The 21,105-nt window shown below is 48.2% G+C and overlaps 12 protein-coding genes across 12 annotated transcripts; 8 read left to right on the forward strand and 4 right to left on the reverse strand.

Moving 5' to 3' along the window:
* Positions 1-48: 48 nt before the first annotated feature.
* On the reverse strand, positions 49-1,131 carry N7515_000715 (MBL fold metallo-hydrolase; the record flags this gene model as incomplete). The annotated part of the gene is made up of 2 exons (XM_056661459.1): positions 49-698; positions 768-1,131. The coding sequence occupies 2 exons, from the start codon at positions 1,129-1,131 to the stop codon at positions 49-51; spliced, it is 1,014 nt and encodes a 337-aa protein (XP_056526625.1).
* A 727-nt stretch (positions 1,132-1,858) lies between these two features.
* Positions 1,859-3,756, forward strand: N7515_000716 (cytochrome P450; the record flags this gene model as incomplete). Its single annotated transcript, XM_056661460.1, has 7 exons — positions 1,859-1,977; positions 2,048-2,121; positions 2,187-2,722; positions 2,793-3,110; positions 3,179-3,289; positions 3,365-3,534; positions 3,603-3,756. 7 exons carry the CDS (start codon positions 1,859-1,861, stop codon positions 3,754-3,756), a joined length of 1,482 nt encoding a protein of 493 aa, XP_056526626.1.
* A 1,383-nt stretch (positions 3,757-5,139) lies between these two features.
* Positions 5,140-5,394, forward strand: N7515_000717 (uncharacterized protein; the record flags this gene model as incomplete). Its single annotated transcript, XM_056661461.1, has 1 exon — positions 5,140-5,394. The coding sequence occupies one exon, from the start codon at positions 5,140-5,142 to the stop codon at positions 5,392-5,394; it is 255 nt and encodes an 84-aa protein (XP_056526627.1).
* Positions 5,395-5,398: 4 nt separating this feature from the next.
* N7515_000718 (uncharacterized protein) lies at positions 5,399-6,391 on the forward strand (the record flags this gene model as incomplete). The annotated part of the gene is made up of 1 exon (XM_056661462.1): positions 5,399-6,391. One exon carries the CDS (start codon positions 5,399-5,401, stop codon positions 6,389-6,391), a length of 993 nt encoding a protein of 330 aa, XP_056526628.1.
* Positions 6,392-7,377: 986 nt separating this feature from the next.
* N7515_000719 (uncharacterized protein) lies at positions 7,378-7,902 on the forward strand (the record flags this gene model as incomplete). Its single annotated transcript, XM_056661463.1, has 1 exon — positions 7,378-7,902. One exon carries the CDS (start codon positions 7,378-7,380, stop codon positions 7,900-7,902), a length of 525 nt encoding a protein of 174 aa, XP_056526629.1.
* A 1,683-nt stretch (positions 7,903-9,585) lies between these two features.
* On the reverse strand, positions 9,586-11,435 carry N7515_000720 (uncharacterized protein; the record flags this gene model as incomplete). The annotated part of the gene is made up of 6 exons (XM_056661464.1): positions 9,586-9,670; positions 9,928-10,005; positions 10,066-10,322; positions 10,382-10,608; positions 10,672-11,179; positions 11,400-11,435. 6 exons carry the CDS (start codon positions 11,433-11,435, stop codon positions 9,586-9,588), a joined length of 1,191 nt encoding a protein of 396 aa, XP_056526630.1.
* Positions 11,436-11,944: 509 nt separating this feature from the next.
* N7515_000721 (uncharacterized protein) lies at positions 11,945-12,430 on the forward strand (the record flags this gene model as incomplete). Its single annotated transcript, XM_056661465.1, has 1 exon — positions 11,945-12,430. One exon carries the CDS (start codon positions 11,945-11,947, stop codon positions 12,428-12,430), a length of 486 nt encoding a protein of 161 aa, XP_056526631.1.
* Positions 12,431-12,906: 476 nt separating this feature from the next.
* N7515_000722 (uncharacterized protein) lies at positions 12,907-13,462 on the reverse strand (the record flags this gene model as incomplete). The annotated part of the gene is made up of 2 exons (XM_056661466.1): positions 12,907-13,170; positions 13,229-13,462. 2 exons carry the CDS (start codon positions 13,460-13,462, stop codon positions 12,907-12,909), a joined length of 498 nt encoding a protein of 165 aa, XP_056526632.1.
* A 1,592-nt stretch (positions 13,463-15,054) lies between these two features.
* N7515_000723 (MARVEL domain-containing protein) lies at positions 15,055-15,762 on the forward strand (the record flags this gene model as incomplete). Its single annotated transcript, XM_056661467.1, has 4 exons — positions 15,055-15,201; positions 15,262-15,365; positions 15,424-15,546; positions 15,606-15,762. 4 exons carry the CDS (start codon positions 15,055-15,057, stop codon positions 15,760-15,762), a joined length of 531 nt encoding a protein of 176 aa, XP_056526633.1.
* Positions 15,763-16,511: 749 nt separating this feature from the next.
* On the forward strand, positions 16,512-17,433 carry N7515_000724 (aminoglycoside phosphotransferase family protein; the record flags this gene model as incomplete). Its single annotated transcript, XM_056661468.1, has 2 exons — positions 16,512-16,541; positions 16,594-17,433. The coding sequence occupies 2 exons, from the start codon at positions 16,512-16,514 to the stop codon at positions 17,431-17,433; spliced, it is 870 nt and encodes a 289-aa protein (XP_056526634.1).
* Positions 17,434-18,337: 904 nt separating this feature from the next.
* On the reverse strand, positions 18,338-18,755 carry N7515_000725 (uncharacterized protein; the record flags this gene model as incomplete). Its single annotated transcript, XM_056661469.1, has 2 exons — positions 18,338-18,556; positions 18,591-18,755. The coding sequence occupies 2 exons, from the start codon at positions 18,753-18,755 to the stop codon at positions 18,338-18,340; spliced, it is 384 nt and encodes a 127-aa protein (XP_056526635.1).
* Positions 18,756-20,775: 2,020 nt separating this feature from the next.
* N7515_000726 (uncharacterized protein) lies at positions 20,776-21,037 on the forward strand (the record flags this gene model as incomplete). Its single annotated transcript, XM_056661470.1, has 3 exons — positions 20,776-20,808; positions 20,834-20,933; positions 20,982-21,037. 3 exons carry the CDS (start codon positions 20,776-20,778, stop codon positions 21,035-21,037), a joined length of 189 nt encoding a protein of 62 aa, XP_056526636.1.
* Positions 21,038-21,105: the final 68 nt, after the last annotated feature.

A 21,105-nucleotide genomic window follows, 5' to 3' on the forward strand; every position in this document is an offset into this window, starting at 1 on the left:
GGTGGATGACTAGATCCAGAAACACTTGGTCTTGACCGAAGTCTCTGATCACGATGAGGACAATGATATTGATGAGCTTTTTGCAGCTTGAAGGAGGTGATCTGGGCATGCCATAGCCAGTTCGTCGCGAGTGAAAAATTCCAAGACACCGTCAACTTGGAAGGGATTGGCCTCTTGACTCTGGGAAGGTACTTTTCCTTCTATCACATCCAAAATAAACTTTTTCGTTCGCTGCAGAAGTGAGATTGCGTTGAGTCCAGAGCTGAAATGGCCGCACGCTGCGGTCCAAACTGCCGCACCTTCGGGTTTTTCATAATCCGTGATGAGAGTCTCTAGCCGAGCCAGAGTCTGAATGTGTAGAACCAAATCTCCTCCATATGCGTAGAATAGAGGACTTTGCTCATACGCTGAGTCCCCCAAAAATACGGTACTTTCATCAAGGTCCAACACTACCATATGGTCCGGTGAATGACCAGGGGCGTGTAGCAGCTGGAGGTTCAATTCCACACCATCTGCATCAACTAAAGAATAGCCATCTGACACACCAGTAACTCTTTCTAGATCAAGTCCCATCGGTGGTAAAGAGCGAGATTCTCGAAGCGAATCATGGTGTAGTCGAGATTTTGCAACTATTTCCGAAAGCAAAATCCGACTGCAGTAGATGTGGTAGGAACTACCATCAAAGGTTTCCAGCCCTCCTATTCACTGTGTGTCAATAACCTCAAGGTGACCAAAGCTTACACATTAGCAGAGGGAAAAAATCATACCAATGTGGTCATAATGGCAATGAGAGATCAAAATAACGTAAGGCAAGCGACCGTCGGGATTCAAAGGCTTTCCCTTGTTTTCATGAATCGGAACGGTCTCTATGAATCTCCGCAGGCCTGTAACCGGGAGGGACTTATCCATGGGGTCATTGCACCCGGTATCGATGACCACGACGCAAGTTGGGTACAGTTTCACGTAAATCATTGGCCGCTCAATGTGGCGGTCATCCTCCACAAGACGAAAGGTGGTCTGGTTCAAACGAGTTGCTGTGAAACTGGTAATTGAAGATGCTTCTACCAGATGGGCAGTCATTCGGAGACTGTAGACTGCATAATCCTGCTCCTCTGGTGGATTTCCGCACATGGTGAGCGTGATGAGATTGACTCCAGTGGCAAGGAGGGGCAATGGAGGGGTGGAAGGAAGCAGGAGAGAGACATGAAGCTATAACAGTATGCACCAAATATGTATGTGTAGCTTATCGGCTGCCAATCTGGAGATAAGAAGGAAATTGTTGAGGGCGCTTCCCCCGCTCCTTCCTCTTTGGATCGTGCCTTCCCTGTCTAAGCGCTCAAGCACTGCTTCTTGACCGGGTGCGCCCAATACACAGGAAATACATATTCGGCTATTATCTCTGCCGCGGTAGAGTCATTCTATCATCTATTATGCCATATCTTTTTGCCCACTAATTACGAATACATCCCTACAGATCCGTATGAGATTAAGGAAAGGTAACTACGTGAAAACGTGGATAGAACGTTGGAAGAGACTACAAAAGTATCCAGTTGTCATACCATACAAATTCCAAACAGCACTTACAATACACGGTATTATTTACATACCATACAGACCCGCATACATGCAGTACCTATCAGATTACATGACGTTTTTTTTGCTTTTTTTGAAGTGGACTTCGATGCGGGCGTAGCTGCGTAAAAGCTGAATGTAGATTAAAGTATTTGACCGGACTAGTTTCGCATGAGACCCTCATAGCTCTCATTGAAAGCACCGTCACTCTCAAAAAATTCACCTCCTAGCCAGTCAAGGTGGACTTCTGACGACAGCAAATCAAAGGGGAATCCTCACCATAACAATGACAAGCTTCATTGTGCTCTTGACCTTGGCGGTCGGAGCTCTTCTCGCGTTTTGGCGGGTCTATCTGTCCCCGTGGGCGTCTTTCCCGGGGCCAAAACTGGGGGCCCTCACCTCATGGTATATGGCACCTGAACCCAGACCAAACTCAAACCTTGATCTAATCCGCTAACCTGAAGTTATGAGCTAGGTATGCGTGGTATTGGCAGGTCTACAAGAAAGGACAGCTCACCAGCCATCTTGAAGATCTCCATGAAGTATACGGTAGATATTGCACTGTTACCAACCCGTGAGAGGGACTCAAGAGGCATTGACTAAATCCCTGATAGGTCCGGTGGTCCGCTATGGGCCGAAGCACATCCATTTTAACGATCCGGCTCTCTACAAGGAGATTTACCGCTGGAATCCTACATACGGGAAAGACCCTGCATTCTACGGAACACCACGATATTGCTCCTCCTTCCGAGAAACCAGCATCGAAAAACATGCCACTCGCCGCCAGGTCCTTTCGCGGATGTTCAGCCCGACTGCCGTTCGGCAACGTATGCCGATAATTGCGCAGCACTGTGATAAAATGCTACAGAAGCTAAGTGGCCTCACTCAGGCGGGATATACCAAGGTCAATGTCTTCAATCTGAGTCGGTCAGTTGCCGCGGATGTGCTATCGGCATATATATCCGGGGCCACGTTTGGATGCATGGACGACGATGAAAAGGGATTTGATGGCGGCTTTGTGCGTGCTATTCAACATACGAGCGATACATACTTTGACGATCGTAACCCCTTCCTGGTCCGGTGGAGGTCAATAAAGCAACGGTTCAGCGGCCATCCCCCAGTGATGGATGAGACATTGAACGAACTCATTGTATGTGCTGAGCTTGCTACATCCATTCTCTCATTCAAACTTGCAGCTGTGGCTTATCATTTTCCATCAGTTCTCCGATGGTTTAGTGGAGGATTATCTAGCTAGGCGAGAGTCTCTGGCAGAGAGTGAAGATCAATCCGTTTTCTCTATCTTGCTGCGCTCGGGGGTTACAAAGAACTTTAACCCACTCTCTAAGCCCGAGCTGATTGCCGAGGGGAGGAGTCTTCTTGCAGCGGGAGTGAACACTGTCGGCTTCACATTGTCAGCCACGTTGTATTATATTGCACGAGACAAGAATGTTCAACTGAACCTGCAAACCGAACTCGATGTATACCAAACTGGAATTGCTGGGGACGGCCCTAAGCAATTTGCGGATTTGCCATACCTGGTAAACACCCTTTCATCATCCTTTGGTGCTGAAGAGCAATCATAAACTAACTTCATTCTACGCAAAAGGCTGCATGTATCAAGGAAGGATATCGTCTCTCAGGGACTGTGAAATGCAGCCTACCTCGAGTCGCCGGGAAGCAAGGCGCACGTGTTGGGGACTACTTTGTCCCAGAAGGAGTATGTTCCGCCCACCATTACCCCCCAGCTCGGAGTACTAGGAGTCATCATACTTATGAACTTTACAACTTAAAGACAGTATTCGGAATGGGAAGCGGTGCATGCCATCTGTCTCCGGGGGTGTTTGAAAAGCCCTTGGAATTTATGCCCATGCGATGGATCAACAATGATCCAGGGAAAATTCAGGCAATGAATGCCAACCTCCATCCATATAGCCGTGGGCCAAGGGAATGCTTGGGTAAAGAGTGAGTTCCTTTCCCCTGCAAGAGTCAGTGGTCTTGAGAAGTGGCAAGCTAACCAAGTCCTATGATAGGCTTGCGCATGCCGTTATCTGTGTTATAATCGCAGGTCTACTTCAGAAAAACACATTGGCAATCCCTGGCACGGCCAAGGAAATCGATCGTATCTCCACCTTCGAGACATTGCCCAGAGAAGGCCGTATCGATCTTCTTATCCGCCCCCGATGAGCAGTTGTTACGGTCACCTAGCTCTAAGGTGCGAGCTACCTTAAACGGCAAAAGATAGGCATGCTTGGGTGTCTGCGTGGGAAATTTCGATGTTCTCTCCCAGCACCAAAGTTACTTCAAGACGGTTTGTAGAAGTTCATCGATTCGGGGGATTGACCAGTTGTTCATATATTGTTCTACGATTCTCGCTTTTGCTTGTTCAGCCTCAAGACATGACATGCGCTGGGTGATCTCCGAGCATGCCATGCATGGTCTTCGCCCGACCGCGAATCGCGATGCAGCCTACTACGCCTACCGTCCAATGACTCTGATACCGAGCAACATGGCGCAGGCTATGGCTAGCTGGGGAAGCAGGCTTCCATGAAGACGTCGCTGAGCTTTCTCTTCCAATTCACCACTATTCCAATCCATTACTATCCCAAATCACAACTCCCTCTTATGTGTGCCCCTATCACGAATTAGCGTAAGCGATAATTATCTTCCTAAAGCAATGCAAAATTAAATAAAAACATACAACAGTGAGGATTCGCTGGTGGTCACCCACCCAACTACTAACTCACCGGCGTGTGGCTTAAGTACGGCTGAGCGGACGGGAAGCCCTGTTTTCCACACCCTATGGTCGTATGTGCTTGGAGGAATACTGAGCACGATCATATCCAGTCAAACAGAACAATGAGAGAGCTGAAGTGAGTGTACGGGGTAGCCGGGAGTACAGTACTGTGTACCTAAGGAGTACAAGATTTTTACCGGGCCTACAGCTCGCTGATACATGACAAACTCAAAGTAACTCGTAAAGCATGTACATTTCAGTGTTGCATCTATGGAAAAAGTGAACAGGACAAGTGTAGAGTACCTTGGTAAGAAAGATATCAACAAAAATATTCTGGCCAGTTGACGGGATCCACTTCTGGGTGTCAAGTTCCACGCGTGTTTAGCGAGGTTTCCGTCAACTGGCGAGCCTGCAGCCAACTGGCAAGTCTATTCCTAGGTACGAATTACTCCCATAATCCGACAGCGATAGCATGTTTGTACAGCGAGCTAACGAGTTAATGAGAACATCATCATCATACCACAGCAACACGCGCTACGTCTGATCTGGTGGTTAATTCCATCCATGGTAAAGGGCATCGATATTTCAAATGGTGGTTCACAAATTGCTTAGTCTCATCGAGTAGCTAGTGAAGAGGGGAACGCTCTATCACACCTCCCCACTACACTAGGGTGTGCAATCAATAGCCATAAAAGCATAACAATTTGTTAACATAATTAGTAGCCGCGGCATTTTTGGCAGGTCACATGTAGCAGGAGAGAGCGTTGACAATCGCCTTCCACTGTGGCTTTTTAGCTGCCGCTGCAAAACTGAAGGGGTTGGGACAAGGTGCCATGTTGTCCGTTGGTCTCAGTGAGGATGGAGTTGCACAATATCTCGACAATTTGTCAACAGGAGAAGCCGGGGTCGGCTGTGTCAACAGTTCCAACAGCGTGACTATTTCAGGTGATATGAGTGCCATTGATGAGATTGATAAGCGCATCGCCCAGGCTGACGATGGAACCTTCCATCGCAAAGTGGTTGTTGAGACAGCGTATCATTCGCACCACATGAGTGCCGTGGCCGACCACTATCGGTTCCGCCCTTGATACCATGAGCACGGAGAGCTTAGCTGCTCCTGATGAAAATGTGGTATTTGTGTCATCTGTCACCGGACAAGTGAAGTCGTCTGGATTCGATGCAGAGTATTGGATCTCGAACATCGTCTCACCGGTCCGTTTCCGCGATGCTATTCAAACACTTGCCAAAGAGACACTTCGCCCAGAATCACAGGTATTCTTCGTGGAAATTGGTCCCCACCCGGGCTTGGCTAGTCCAGTTCGACAGAGTCTCAGTCATCCGGATCTGCCTAAGATTTTATTTGACTACCAGCCAGTGTTGCAGCGCAAGCTAGACTCTATAGCCAGCGCGTTGACTCTGACTGGTAAGTTATTTGAACGCGGCGTCAATGTTGAATGGAATTCCGTGTCGGCAATGGCTTATGGCGCAGACCAAGCAGCCGTGCTGTATGATCATCCGGCATACTCGTGGGACCATTCCACCCAGCATAGCCAGGAATTTCGCCTGACTCAAGCTTATCGTTTGCGCAATGAGCCGTATCATGAGCTACTCGGTGTACCAGTTCTTGATGCAACTGATTCTCAACCTCGCTGGAGGCATTTCATTAGCCGGACATCGCTGCCGTGGCTTGCCGACCATGCCATTGATGGCGTTACCATGTTCCCGAACGCAGGGTACGTCTCTATGGCCATCGAGGCTGTGACGCAGGTTTCACGCCGGCGCTTCCCAGTTTCCTCGCTTGGAACATTGGTGCTTCGTGACGTCGAATTCAAACGAAAATTGTTTATGCCAGATGATGCACAGCGCGTTGAACTCCAATTGAGTCTTCAGCAACACCCTGGCGCGGATGTTGCTTTTGGCTTTTCGATTGCTGCCCTTTCCGACAGTACTGGTCACTGGCATACTCATGCCACCGGCATATCGAGGCAGAGTTCGCCGAACAGGACAACACCACAGCAGCATCCACAAAGGGCGCAGGGTTCCCCCCAATGCCAAGCACTAGCCAATTCATCCCGCACCAAATAAGAAGCAGCAATTGTGAATTGTCGGTATGGGGGACGTGAATCAGTCGACCGGAGCGCGCAACGCTTTTATAACCATGATATGGATGAAAACATTTCCGCACCAGGCCACCAGCCTATAAGCTCAAAGCTCCACCCGCCGCCCGGGGACAACCCGCACATGACTTGGTGGCTGGTGCTGGGGGCCTGGGGCCCAGTCCTTAGACCCACCGACAGGTTCGCCTTGGGTAAAGGGTCCATTGGGCTATGCGAAATCACGATCGCAACGAATAAAGAACAGAACTCGGTCTCTAACTTAGTTATTCATTCTTCGAGAGATTGAGGAAACTCGGTTCAGGGGTAGAACAGGCAGATAAGGGGAAAAGAGGCAGAAGTCCCCGACAAGCCAATCGGATCTATCCGAGTCAAGCCCAATGCGCCCCAGACAGAGCAAACACGGTGAGAATTCGAGATGCCAAGTTGGGACTTGGGACCCTTCCTTGATTTTTTTGGTTACCCTAAGTTTTGACCCCGTTTCCCACCCTCATCTTGAGGCAATATTGTTATATTAATAGATTTCGGTTATATTGAAATGCGTACTCATCATCTCATGTAGCTATTATGGTTTGAAATCCTTCGAAGTTTAAACTCCATACAGTGGTGACTGTACGATCAGTGGAAGGCCGTGATAAGGATAACTAAATTACAGCGATTCCTTTCGCCCAACAGAGGGCGGTTTTGTCAGCGCCGAGATGGGCCCGCTTTGAACCTCGGGCCAGTTTATGGGCTGTGCGGAAGACTATGTAGACATGTGATTGGTGCGATCGGCCTCTCCTAAATGGCCATCCGGGGATAGTTCGGCAGATCAGCCCTAATCCCATAACAATTCCCACGGGCTGTTGTCAGACGTTCTCGTCGAGGAGATTTAAAAGCCGGTCACTTCCCTTGACTCTGAAGCATCTCCGCGCCCCCACATTATTTTCAACACTAAATCCAAACACATCACCCACAATGACATTCATTAAAACACTCCTCCTGGCGACAACCCTATCAATGGTGTCAATTGCCGCGGACACCGAGGACACTAAGTGCCCAGCAAACTGGTTCCCAAACACTTACAAGGGGACGAAATGCTGCTCCGGCAACATGGTCATCGACGAAGAAGGCGCCTACTGTTGCGTCTACGACGTGAGACCTACTATCGAAGCTCTTACCGCCACTAAGACGGGCGAGACCGACTGGTCGACAGTCAGCAACTCTTGCATCGCGGAGGTCCGCTTCACGGCTACCGACTACTCGGCTCAGGTTTCGTCTGCGTCAAGCAAGGCTGAGGCTACTCCCACGGGTACTTCAGCGGGCCGAGTCACCGCTCTGACTACTACTGGTTCTTCGGCTACCACTGGCACAGGCTCGCAGACTTCCACTGCCACGCCGTCCTCAGCTGCCTCTCCGACTTCCAACCCTGCTATGCCGATTGCGACAGGACAGAGTGTGCTTAGTGGTGCGGCCCTTGCCGCTGCTCTTTTCATGCTGTGATCGAAGGGGATCTTGCGGCGAATCTGATCTTGGCCCCCACTCAGAGTTGGGGTTCGGATTCCCCGGAATACGGGGATACTATTCATTCCCCAATACTTGGATATACACTCTCATAATACATATCGCATTATTGTCTAGTATATTCAGTCTTTCAGTACCATTCGGCGGTTAAAAGGACAATGTAACTCGTTTTCAGAATGCAATAACGGACGGGCTCTGGTGGTATTAGTGAGCTCGCCAGTTGACCGGAACTAGGTCTTGCTTCCCTTACCCTAACTATCTGGGATTTATACAAAGGTAATTTATTACGTACTCGCTTGAATGAATTACAGACGTCAATAAACTCAGTGCGGCCTGGGCTTATCGAGCCTTATCCAGTACGGCCGGACCCACATGTGGATGTTGAGGCGACATATACTCACTCCCCTTCCCGTCCATTTTGTGAATACATAGAATGGCTTACGGTGCTATTCCCCATTCAATATTACTCTACTCACTGCTAAACCTAGCACATACGACCATAGGGTGTGGAAAACAGGGCTTCCCGTCCGCTCAGCCGTACTTAAGCCACACGCCGGTGAGTTAGTAGTTGGGTGGGTGACCACCAGCGAATCCTCACTGTTGTATGTTTTTTGCTTCCACCTATTTTGCCTGCTTCTCGTGATTCTATCCTGTCTAACATACTAACTATTACACTCCTTCACATCTCCATTTTCACTGCTTGTGCGCAAGCAAGCACCCAACCTCTTTGTTCCTCTAGTCCGATGCTATGCTAGGTGGTATGATCTGAATCGACCCGTGTGCCTCAGAGCACACAGCCTTCGAGCGTTCCCCTCTTCATTTAGGCCTGTGAAATCAAAGGCTGGCATCTGAGACCCCAAGAGTATAGACTATCAAGCTTGTCTCGTATGCACAGTAACAGCGTAGTTGACCTATGGGCACCGGTCGAGTATTGCGGTTTACCTTTAGTGCGGTTGCAAGCCACACCCGAAACATGTTGTATTATTTGTATGCTTGGAGGCAATATATGGAGGATAGTATTTTTTGTTTCCGAATTGAGGTGGTTTGAATAGCTCAGGACTTGCTTTGCACATTCCCGAATCCCGATCAGTCGTCCCGAATGGAAAAGTGCAAAGTTGAACAAAAGAAATGATAAACACAAAGCCAAAATGACCGTCGTTCCCCATCCTGGTCGTAGAGACCAGAGTCACATCTCACCACATAACATCCCCACATTCCCTGAAGCATTGCTAGGGCGGGGCAGTGGTGATGGGATGATCCATGGAAAAGACTTTGCTTTGGATTGGAACACGATAAAAATTCAATAGAAGAATCAGCAACTTCGCTGGTTGGATAAGCGAGAGCCGGAAAGGTGATTTCCTGAACAAAGACTGTGGCATCCGACCTCTCTTTATTGCGACGCGGCGCGAAGCGTCGCCTATCTACGGCCGAAACTCTCACTTGACAGAGTCCCCGGCCTCTGGTTGGTTTGTTGGAATATATGGATTGAAACCAGAGGTGCTAGCAATTGTTCCGTGTAGGACGCGATGATTGTAGAAGCTAATCCATTGGTCTCTAGTGCTGCTCGCTAGCTAGCAATAAGAATAAATTAACCAATAAGAATAGTCCATACCGAAAGCAAAGCCCCGAACCCATTCAATAAGAGTACTACCCATCAGAGGGTCATCCCAGAAGGAGATTGGAGCCAAAAATAGGCTCCATTTCGTAGTATGTTGGGATGACTGAGTGGGCCTCGACTTCTTGAGCACTTTCGAAGTCAAGTAAAGTCAGTGCACCGCTCTCTCTACAATATAGAATATTGTGCATCCCCGCGTCATCAAGACGAACAGTCACTTGGCGCAAAGCATTGATACCAGCCAGGCACTGGGACTGAACATAGGCTCGTTCGGTCGCCGATAGAGTATACCAAAGTCGGTCAAGCCGCATCCCGTCTCTATTCTCTAAGACGAGGACATATCCCGACGGAAAGATGCTTGAGCAAATGATCCATCTCCCCTTAAGTACCACTCAGCGAAGACATGAGTATTATCAGCCGACGGCCGGCTCCAGATCCGGTGATAGACCTCCGCTTCTGCGTCGAACCTGTAGGCGACTATTTAGTAGGGCCGATAACTAACAAGCCATAAGAGTAGTCTGACTCACAATTCATCGTATTTGAGCTGCCAACACTTCAAGATCACTAGTTCTTCATTCAATGTGGCGAGCCAGATTGCCTTGGAATTGACTGTCGGGTCTGATAACTGGCGAACGCAATTGATGACTATGGTGCGGCCGCTGTCAGTGGTTACAAAAACACTGTTCGATGTGACAGAGTCTAATCCGTTCGTCGACGGTGGGGTCGGGTGGTTGGGATTGCTGAGTAGACGACCGGAGACGCGGGTAGGAGGGGGATCTCGTAGCTTCCCGGTATTTCAGCAACCATACCACACCTCTCGCAGTTACCCGAAATGTTACTTACGTTGCTTGGCTGGAATGACGGGTCTTCGTCGTATTTTGACGCTGAGACGGCCATCAAGCAAAATCCAGCAAATAATTGGCGAAGGGAAGGCTCTAGAGCGTCGTGCTTGATGGGCGATGAAAGGAGAAAAGAAGTATCCGCTACTCGTTTGACAAACACTGTGGAGCTGTAGGTGGATAAGACTCCAAAGCGAAGGGAACAGATGCGCATTTGGGCGACAAGCTGTCCTAAACAAACGTTCAAGAGTCAGCAAGTTTTGATGAGAGAAGAGAATATGAGTCAAAGCAAACCTATGAGTGACTCCAGGTGATGAGATGTAGGTCGGTTGAGATGAAGATAAGCATCGGGGATGGTCCATGGCGTTTTCAACTCCGCAACCAAATGAACATTATCGGGTGTGGGGTCAGCCGCAATAAGCCCAAGACAGACATCCGGAACACTGTCCTGTAATGAATATGAGGATATTGCTTGGAAATCGGCGAATCGGATTGCAGTCGTACCCAGTGACGGTTCAAGAGCCCTCATGACCGGATCGCAAAGATTTCGAACGAACCTGCCGAATACACCAAGTTCATTTCCGACCGTGTATAGCTCAGTCTCATCATGTAATGGGACTTCGTGGATGATTTCAGCTTCTCGAAAAACTTGGAATGCGTCTGACGTGAATGAATGCCATTCAGACATGTAAGTGAGAGCAAGACGGTGAAGGTTTATCGATGCATTTAAGTCCCAGTGTTCCGGCGCAAAGGTGGAAGAGCTCGAGCTAGCTGCGTCTGGGCTAGCTCCATCATCAATGTCCTGGAAGAGAATAGGACCAATCGCCAAGCATAATAAAGACAAAGGTCTTAGGAGACTTGCTGACTTGGCGAAGTAGTACGGGCAATGATGATGACGTGTGGGGTTGTTTAAACTTTAAGGTTGGTTGGGTTTATCCGGAAGCGATACTATACCGAATTGAGCCATCACACGATTCTCAGATGTGTGCCAGCAAGGCCCCGGCCTTGGCCCCCAAACCCACCACGAAGACACTTGGGAAGGCCTGATGGTCCTTCATGGTGTATGTGGATCGAGGAGATACTGAATGAATACCTATGTTACATGTATGGAATTGGAGAAGGATACAATATGTATAGGTTGTTCCTAAGGTAGACTGAACTCTGGTCTCTTTAGTGAGGCCCCGAGTTCCTCTTTATGTGCGTGTGGCCGTGTGTGACATTGTACGCCCTGTCGACTGTCAAGTTGACTGTTCGACAACCTCATTTGGCTGTCAGATCTCCGCGATTGACTGCCGATCCACGGAAAATCCATCTGTGGAGACACCTTTTTGTGTCATCTTATTGGTTGATCAGCTTCATTGATCGCCAGTACCGCACTTTCTTGACAGCTTGTCGTCCAATCGACTACTGTCGTCTTCATTTCTCGACTTCCGACTCGTCTAAACGATCGATCGTCGTCCCCACTTTACCGTCCCTGCTTTGGCCTACTATCCGAATAGCAGGCAAGTAAGCATACATTCATCCAATCACATCGACATTCTTGCTATCCGTATAGTGAGTATCCAACATGTCGACATCACCTCTAGGCTCGCCTCCGCGGCAGCCTTCCCCGGCTCCGGCCACTACGGGGGCTCCAGCTTCTACAGCTCCTCCCGTCCAAACAATTCCTCTATGCCTTCCGGTCGGATCCACTTTTCAATACAAATTCGACCATCATCGTGAGAAGGACATCTCCAATATCGTTCCAAAGCTCAAGGGAGAGTCCAATTGGACTGCATGGGAAGCTCGTCTTTATATGGCATTGAGTGACTGTAATACAGCCTACATCAAGATGCTTGAGGAAGATGATACCAAGCCTTCTCGTCCTCATTACGATAGCATTGAGACCGACATCTTACGACAAGTGGCGTTGATGAGGCTAGGTGGCAACGCTCAGCTCGTCACCGACGCCATCGTCCAGGAGATCTACAACGAGCGCTACAACAAAAACTGCTGGCACCGGCTATCAGGCGTTACTTTACTCTACAAAGTCAAAATACTGATAATAGGTTAAAGCATGCCGACGCCGAAAGGTACTTATCAACAATCGACCCGTGGATGGAGGCAACAGTAACGTCTCCGGGCTCCAGCCGGGCTCCATGGCTAGATGCGTCCCCGTAGCGATGAATGATTAGACCGAGCCAGTTGTCAGCTGATAAAATGCCTAGTGCGTACAATAACGCCTAGGCTGCCACGAGCCAGGTCTTTTTGAGAAAAAGAGCACATTCAACGAACTTAACAATACATTCACAAGAATATCAAGTATGGGAAAGGAAAAGAAAAAGGAGGAAAGGATTAGTTGGGCTGAGACCACCGAACATCAGAACATCTCCAAGTCACGAGTCAGACAACAACCCGGGGCCAAGAACCAGAACCTCCGGATCGTCACAGCAGCGACGTCTCCCCTGACTCACTTCTTAGATGGGTTCGGCATTCCAGAGGTATCAGGCCATTTTCGGAACAGATCCGAAAGATGATCGATCGGTGCCGTCAAAAGCCCCACCACTGTCTCAAGGGGGGTTTATCCGGCGCACTCGGGTGTGAACGAGAAGGCACAAACATCTTTGTTCGGCCAAAGCTCTTAGCGTAGCCCTCGCTGTCCTCCTGAGACAACGCTGCTTCCAGCTTTGGCAAGTCGTCATTCTCTTCCTCTTTGATATGCTGGGATAGGGTTACCATCAACTCCTTGATGGTCGGAATGAACTCTGTATCCGAAGGCTTCATGTTCTGGAATGCCTTTAATTGCTCTTTGACCTAAAAGTAAATGTGAGTTTTCATTCTGGACACGGTTGATAGGTCAGATAGGAATTACCCTTAGATGCTCCTTGCGGTCCTTGTTGGCCATTTCAACGCCACCAGAGAGCAGTTTTTCAAAAACTGGATAAACGACAAGCTCCTCTCCAATGGAGTGCCGAGCTAGCTCCCAGGTGAATAAGTTCTGGAAGCGCGTCTGCTCATCTTGATTGGAGGAGTTGATGATCTTGTCATAATACGACTCAATCTCCCGATGATCTGTTTTGATCACTTCGCTGATTCTAGGGGCCATGGCGATAGGTGAGGTTGCAACTCCACGTCTCTGAACAATAGGTGATAGGAGCTGTCTGAAATGCGCTGTTCTCGATGAACGAAGAAACATAGTAGTTCAGGATGTTGCTGTTACAGTTCCATTAAGTTGGCAAGTGGCCATTTCATATATTCTGTAATAAAAGGTCATAGCTCATGACAGGCCCTGGTCTCACGATCATTCTGACGTAAAAAGATCTATCCAAATGAATACTAGTTACAAGTTATTCTTTGCTCAAAGCCTGCGGGTTACACGAGTAACACGACTGTTCCAAGAAATCTAGATAAACGTGATCAAATTTAGCCAATCAGAGGAAGTGATATGGTAAGCATTATGACGACGGGATGCTTCAAGACCTTGCTCACTTCCGCCCATACCTACTCAAGTTTAGATATATCCTGGTTTGGTATTAATTTACCAGCCAGTGTGATGCGAGTGTCACGGATCAAGGCTGAGCGTGATCCAGATAAGTGATAGAAATCTCGGTATGGCGGTCGTATTGAAGAATTATCAACACGGCAAGTAGAGGACGCATTTATACACTTCCCGCTTCTGTCACGTACGTGCTTCGGAGCTTTTCCAAGTAGCTGGTAGCAAACGTCCAAGGACATGGTACTTAAGTTCGGCCTGTAATACCGATGATTAAGGTGTTTGTTCCATTGTGCTGCCTTGGCGTTGGCGATGAAAGAGCCACCGATGGCGTCGAGAGTGTAAGGCCTGACATCACGGATGGGACTCTGTCACTCTTTATCCAGAGTTATGGAAAAGGCATGCTGAGAGAAAAACTGGTTGCGATGCGCACGATCGGCCTTAAACGCGCTTTGCTCCAGATCCACCGTTGGGATGATCAAAGCTCGGCTCAGATAAGGGTTCCTCCGAACAAGTCGCTTTGCTTTTGTTTGCGCGAGGGCGGCGAGGCAATGCGAGACGGGCTCTTGGGGTCCGCGAATATGACGCCTCATACTGTGATGGCCAACCGCCATTTTTGGAGGTCCGTAGCTTTCAGATCCGATGAGGGATAATCAGGCACGTCATCTTTGTATTTGAGGGGAAGTGACTTGTAGATCACATGTGCAACCCCAGTGGCTGCCGAAGTCTACGAGTTAAGAGATACGAACAAGAAATACGAACCTAACCCGTAACTATCCGAATATGCGTTGGTGGAGAATTAGCCGCCCATTCAAGGTTGATCGACATTAAGCTGGATCTGCTCACTTCAAAGCTCAGGTGGGTCCGCCAAGGAGTCAGGATCGATGGGCCAGACCATTCTACCAAATGTGCGATCCCCGTTACCCCAGTGGGCCAGTGGTGAAGAAAAGGATGTTTGCTACGAGGCATGTGCCATGTGGCCAGTGGTGTGATCAACTGGAAATTAGGTTTGATATCAACCTTGTCAATCCGGTGACAAGGCTGTCCATGAAATCATCGTGTACTTCTCCCTCGTATTTGATATCATCAATTCAGACTGCTATATAGATAAATCTACGCTGCTCAACATTGAATTTACTTTTTCATTCTCGGTTCACAGCCCGATATTGATACGTTCTACAGGATTAAATACGTTACAATTCAGCATGCCTTCGACAACAACCATTGCCCGCCCACTGCAGCTACTCATTCGTGCCATGCAATGGGGGAGTGCTGTTATTGTGATGGGGTTGACTTCGTTCTTTATCAGTCGCGGTCCCCGAGGTCAGCATATCATATATCAGGAAGTTATTGTACGTGATGGCCACCTTTCCTAGTCTATATAAACCTTTTAATACTAATACCCCGATTAGGCTGTCCTATCGGTCGTTTTCTTCCTACCAGCTTTCATTTCCCCATTCATGCCCAACAGGCTGAGCAAGTTTGTGGTCTTCATTGACATTGTGTTCTCCTATCTGTAAGTGGCCATATGTTTCTTCACTTTTACTTACAAGGACTCTAACATTCCCTGTCAGGTGGTTGACTGCCTTCATCTTCGCCGCTCAAGACTACAATTTGCATTCGTGCATCGCGAACGCCCCGCCTGGCGTCACCTGCGGTCGTAAGAAGGCAAACGAGGCATTCATGTTCCTGGCTTTGTAAGTCTCGTTTTGATAATACTTGTTAATCTCGAAAGCAGATTTTAATCTCTATCCAGCATCTCTACCTTGTTTGGCTTGTTCCTGGAAGTATACCTTCTCTGGGGCTACCACAAGGAAAACAATACCACCCCTGGGCACCCTGAGAAGATCGAGAACGGCGCGCAGCCTTCTGTCGATGCACCTGCTACTACCACTGCAGCTGGCGCTGTGTAGGTTGTGACTGATCTAAACCGGGGTTGGCCTCGTTTCATTTCACTCACTCTGGTATTTGAGGAACTTGGCATCTAATCTCCAAATCTGCGTAATAAGTGTCTTATGGGCACGTTGTATTCTTGGTTGAACTGCGGATTGTTGGCGTCGTTTTGTATCACCACTGAGTTCAGACCTGAACAAGAAAGGCAAACCCAATTATTCATGACAGTGTTGAGAGATTAATGGGCTACTCATTTTTATAGGCCTTAAGCCCGATTCACCGCGTTTAAGATCTCATTTCCGTTGGGGACATGAAACGGATGCCCTTTAAAAAATGATACATAAAATCATCGAACAAGACTTTTGAATTAAATCATTGCCGCTGAGCGAAATTCGCGGGCGGTTGATCACCACTTTAGCAGCAAGTGAAAGATGGTGGTGTTTAATAGTTTTCATTGGCTGTTTATATTATCTCCACTAATTTGGAGAGCCTTGACAACGGGAGTCCCGTTACTGTTAGCACGTTCCAGTCCGTAACATGATTGGCTCTCAGTGGCAGGCCGCAGAGCCCTCCCGGTTAGTCGACAATTCCGATGGTCGTAAGCTGTAGGCAGAACGCTACGGGTAATGTCAACACATTATACAGATAAGATGTTGGATCGGAAAAACATCTACCCGGAGTTTCTTTATAATCCTGTGCAGCCCTTGAAAGGGGTTGTCCCTACTCCCTAAAGAATAATCCCACATTTGTTGCCATCTATCTCACTGAAATGGAACTATCTATACGCCCAATAGCCCATGTATGTTTATTCATAGTCTGTTGATACCCGTTACTGACATCTCTTCGCCAAGCCACAAAGTCGCGACCCTGATGGATTTTTTCCACTAGATGGAAAGGACCTTAATTCCGTCACGGATGAGGCTCTGGCAAATCTTCTCACATCTTCTCCCATCCTCCATCAGTTAGGTGGAACGACGGTTGTGCGGCTTTCAGAGACCTTGATCATGAAGGGTGGCAGGAGTGTCATGGCTAGTGAAGCGGAAATGCTCCGTCTTATTGCTTCCAGAACCACCATTCGAGCCCCAAGAGTCTATCGCTCATTTCAGGTCAAAGATGATACTCAATATTTTGGTACATCTGGGTATATTGTGATGGATTTTATCCCAGGTCAACCACTGGATGAGAGCTGGAACAGCCTATCCCGTGACACTCAAGGGAAAATCGCTGCGCAGGTTGCTGAAATAATCCATAAGATGCAGTCTATTGAGCTTTCGCAGCCTGGCCCCATTGGTGGAGGACCAAGTCGGGGTTGGTTCTTCACAGATTATAGTGCGGGGCCTTTTATGGACGCTGCTGAAATGGAAGCTTGGTTTAACCACAAGCTAGATATCTGCAAAAGTGTCCATCAAGCCCCAAAATACATTCCGCCATTTCATTTTACCAAGTTTGTCCTTACACACAACGACATCAGTCCTCGAAACTTGATCTTAGATCAACATGAACAAGTGTGGTTGATTGACTGGGCATATTCTGGTGCATATCCTCCTGTCTTTGAAAGCGCGGCATTGTCAATCCAGCCATTTTTCACTTCTTTCAATGAAGCGGTGTTATCCCTTATTCCACGCTACCCGGAGGAGGAAATGCAACTTGATTCTATTGCATATGGATTAACCACCGCAGCATTGGCCTAAGGAAGGCTTTAATGCAAGCGGACTACACCCGTCACGGCGAACACTATTAGAACTAGCTGGTTGAAGGCAATTTAATTGGACAACAATGACATTAAAGATTTCCTTAATGCTAGAATCCTCTTATTCGTTCGCTTCTACTTGCTCATGCTCTTCGCACGCTCTATATCTCCTGCTTGTATCCAAAGGGGAGAAAAAAAAATATTTGCATCTCTCGTAGGAGAAATAACCCTCAACGTGCATGAAGAATAGGCTCTACCTCACTTATCTAGTCCATCGATACTAAGTGCTTTACTACCATGCCTAAATTCCACGGCAAGGAGTTCAGTAATTCAGCTGTATGTAATGACAGTTTCTTGTGGTTGGTGAAGCTTGGCTCAAATTCAAGAGAAGGGAGGCCGCAAAACAATGGTGGGCACAAAAGTGAGTAGAAAGGACAGTAGGTAAAAAAGAAAAGTGTGCAAGATAGAAAGGAATGGACCTGGTGGCCCGAAAGAAAACAAACAAGTAGGAAAAACATCCGGAAAGTAGGATAGAGAAGAGTGAGGCTCATTAGTAGTAAGCCCCCTGGTCAAGGGGAAGTGGTGTCTGATCTGGCCACAGCTTGAGAATTCCTGCTTTTGCCGCCGCAACCTGGGATGCGTTACCGACAAATTGAAGTTGGTATAAAAGATTAATCTGGTCAGTGGTCCAGCATCTGCAGCCAACTCCATTTGCATCGAATTCGTACTTATGACGCCCATATCGAGTAATTTCCCCCAAACTTGTCCCACTGACAGCCCAGGGGCAACATCGAGAACAATTGGGCCTGGGCATCGGTAGATATCTCGTAAGGCAATTCTGGTATCAAAGGCTTTGATTATTGGGGGGCGCCAAGACCCCGTGACTGATTCGCCCGGTTCACCAATCACTCAGACGATCGGTCATCCGTTGTCCGGCCGACGCCCCTTTTCAAGAGCGAATCACGTGGACGAGTCTTTGCATCACCATTCACGCGCTTATCCTGTGTAGAAATTGGTACCCACCAACATTTCAACATGGCGTCAGATGGCAACCAGCCAAACGGCCCCGACCGTGCGGCGATCGACCGCGCGAACGACGAGGAATTACGCGCCAACATGCAAAGCTTTAAGGCGGACATTCGCGCATCGAGGACTTACCGTGAACTCCTTCTGCTTTGACTCGTAGGCCAACTGCGTATTCTTCGGCCTCCATGTGCGAGTGTCAGCCTTAAAGCTTTGCATGTTGGCGCGTAATTCCTCGTCGTTCGCGCGGTCGATCGCCGCACGGTCGGGGCCGTTTGGCTGGTTGCCATCTGACGCCATATTGAAATGTTGGTGGGTACCTAGTTGGTATGTATATATATATATATATATAGGTAGAGGTATGTTTAGGAGAAGGAAAGGAGGGATTGATTCGCGACGGAGAGACCTAGAAGAAGGGCAATTTCTACACAGGATAAGCGCGTGAATGGTGATGCAAAGACTCCTAGCAAAGGACGCAACACAGAGAGGGAGAGGGCTCAGGGTAGAGAGTCGTAGCGCTCAGCGGCGCTCCAGAAACATGGAATAAGCAGCGGGCTTGATTCGCTCTTGAAAAGGGGCGTTGGCCGGACAACGGATGACCGATCGTCCGAGTGATTGGTGAACCGGGCGAATCAGTCACGGGGTCTTGGCGCGCCCCCAATAATCCAACCCGTTGATACCAGCCCAATACATCATTCAGATATAGGGTTGAAAAAAAGCCTAACTACTGCTAGAATTTCTTATGAGGCATTAGCTTTACCACCACTGAATTATTTATAGTATCACAATTAACGAACCATCGCCGCTGGAGGCAGCCCGCAAAGTGATTATAGTCCTGTGGGGTCAACGATGTGCTGTTGACTGTGCATCATTAGGGAAGACGAACCTCTGTAGACTGGTTCCATTTCGAGTATGAAATAATAATTAAAAAAAGCAAAAACAAAAAAAAAACCCCCGAGCGAAGAGAGAAAGCACCAGCAGGACCCTAGGCCAAAAGGCCAACTATATCAATGATAAGGTATATCGACAATCTCAGTTGCACCACCATCGTGAGGAGCACATTTACACGATCATTTGTAAAGTTGAGTGGTAATCTCCGTGGCGTTGCCTCACTCTGGTATGGATGATTGGAAGTGGATGATATTTATATTTAATACATTGTGAGCGAGGGTGTCCTTACGCCAAGGGACAAACACACCAGAGGGTGAGGCAGATGTACTTTGTGAAACGAACCGGTTATAGCCAATGGGATCAGCGAGTATGCAGGTGGAGAGAAATGTTTCTATTGGCCTTTGCGACAAGACTGGCGGTTACTCCTGCTGGTGCATGGCAAACAGTGAGGTGTTCAAATGTAGTAAGGAATGTCTCCTTCAAATATTCCACGGTTGGCACTAAATTTACAAAAGTTCAAAGGTTCCCTACTTCCATTTGTGGAAGACCTCAGCTAGCTGGCTCTGGAGTTGCGATACTCTACGCTCTTGATAGAGAAGAAAGATGTAAGCAGATACCCGTGGACGCATGAGGTGAGCCGAAGAAGATAAGCTCGAACCCGACACGTACGGCTTAAGGAGTTCGTGCCCGACGCGACATTGATCCCACAAAAAGCTTGTTATCGGGAAACGTCAAGCCTTACCGTGGAGAATTCATAATCGTTATTACCCAGATGACTCTTATTGATTGGGTCCAAATGTCAACCGGTAATTCGGCAGGTCAGCGTGCTGACCTGCAGCTCAACCCGACCACTCGTGGACTTTCGGATGTGGCGCTGCATGTACTTGGAAGTCTTTGAAGCCTTCCGAACAAACCAATTTGTCTCCGGAGTATTTAGCCCGTCATAAGCATTGTTAGATCCCCGACTTAGCTCCATATGCTTCCGGATGATCGGCCGGCAACCGATGACACTGCTCCAAAATCCGAAGCTCTATCGTGCGAGAAACAACAGAGCGCTCATTCAGAGCACGATCCGATCGCTGCGAACATACAAATAGTCCGCTCAAGGACTCCCTTCGTCCTCCATCACTCTAAAATCCTTACAACATCCAGCAAGCCTAAAACCATCTGAAACGATTGAATCCACCTTCACAAACCTAAATCACTCCATATCAAATCTGACGACATGGGTTTCCAAGACAAGCGAGTTGTTGTCGTCGGCGGTGGCCTCGGAGGCATGGCGTTCATGAACGCCGCTCCCCACGCGGTACGTGCAATACGCTCCTAGAGGGCTTTCTGGAGATTGTTTTCGGAGAACATATTTTAGATGGCAAATAAATTCAAAGAAAATCATGGCAGAGAAAGAGAAGGGCCTCGGGGCTTTGTATTTATGTCTTTTTCTTGGGACTGGCATAGGTTCAGAGTGAGTTGGCCCCTATCACCTCAAGGGTGAGAATTGTCACTCCGTTCTCACCTCTCTCACCCCAGTCTCGAGACTTCTCACCCATATCACCCGCACTCACCCTAGAGTGTCGCAGCGTCGCTTAGGTGCTGAGGGCACATTGACTATTGACTGTGCAGAATATGTGGCTTAAGTACGGCTGAGCGAACGGAAAGCCCTGTTTTCCACACCCTATGGTCGTATGTACTAGGAAGACACCTGAGGAAAATCATAAGGAATAGCCATCAGGAGTAGGTATCAGAGCAAAAACAAATATAT

This window comes from Penicillium bovifimosum (genome assembly GCF_028826915.1).
Source record: "Penicillium bovifimosum strain IBT 22155 chromosome Unknown utg000001l_segment0_segment0, whole genome shotgun sequence".
NCBI classification, from domain to species: Eukaryota; Fungi; Ascomycota; class Eurotiomycetes; order Eurotiales; family Aspergillaceae; genus Penicillium; species Penicillium bovifimosum.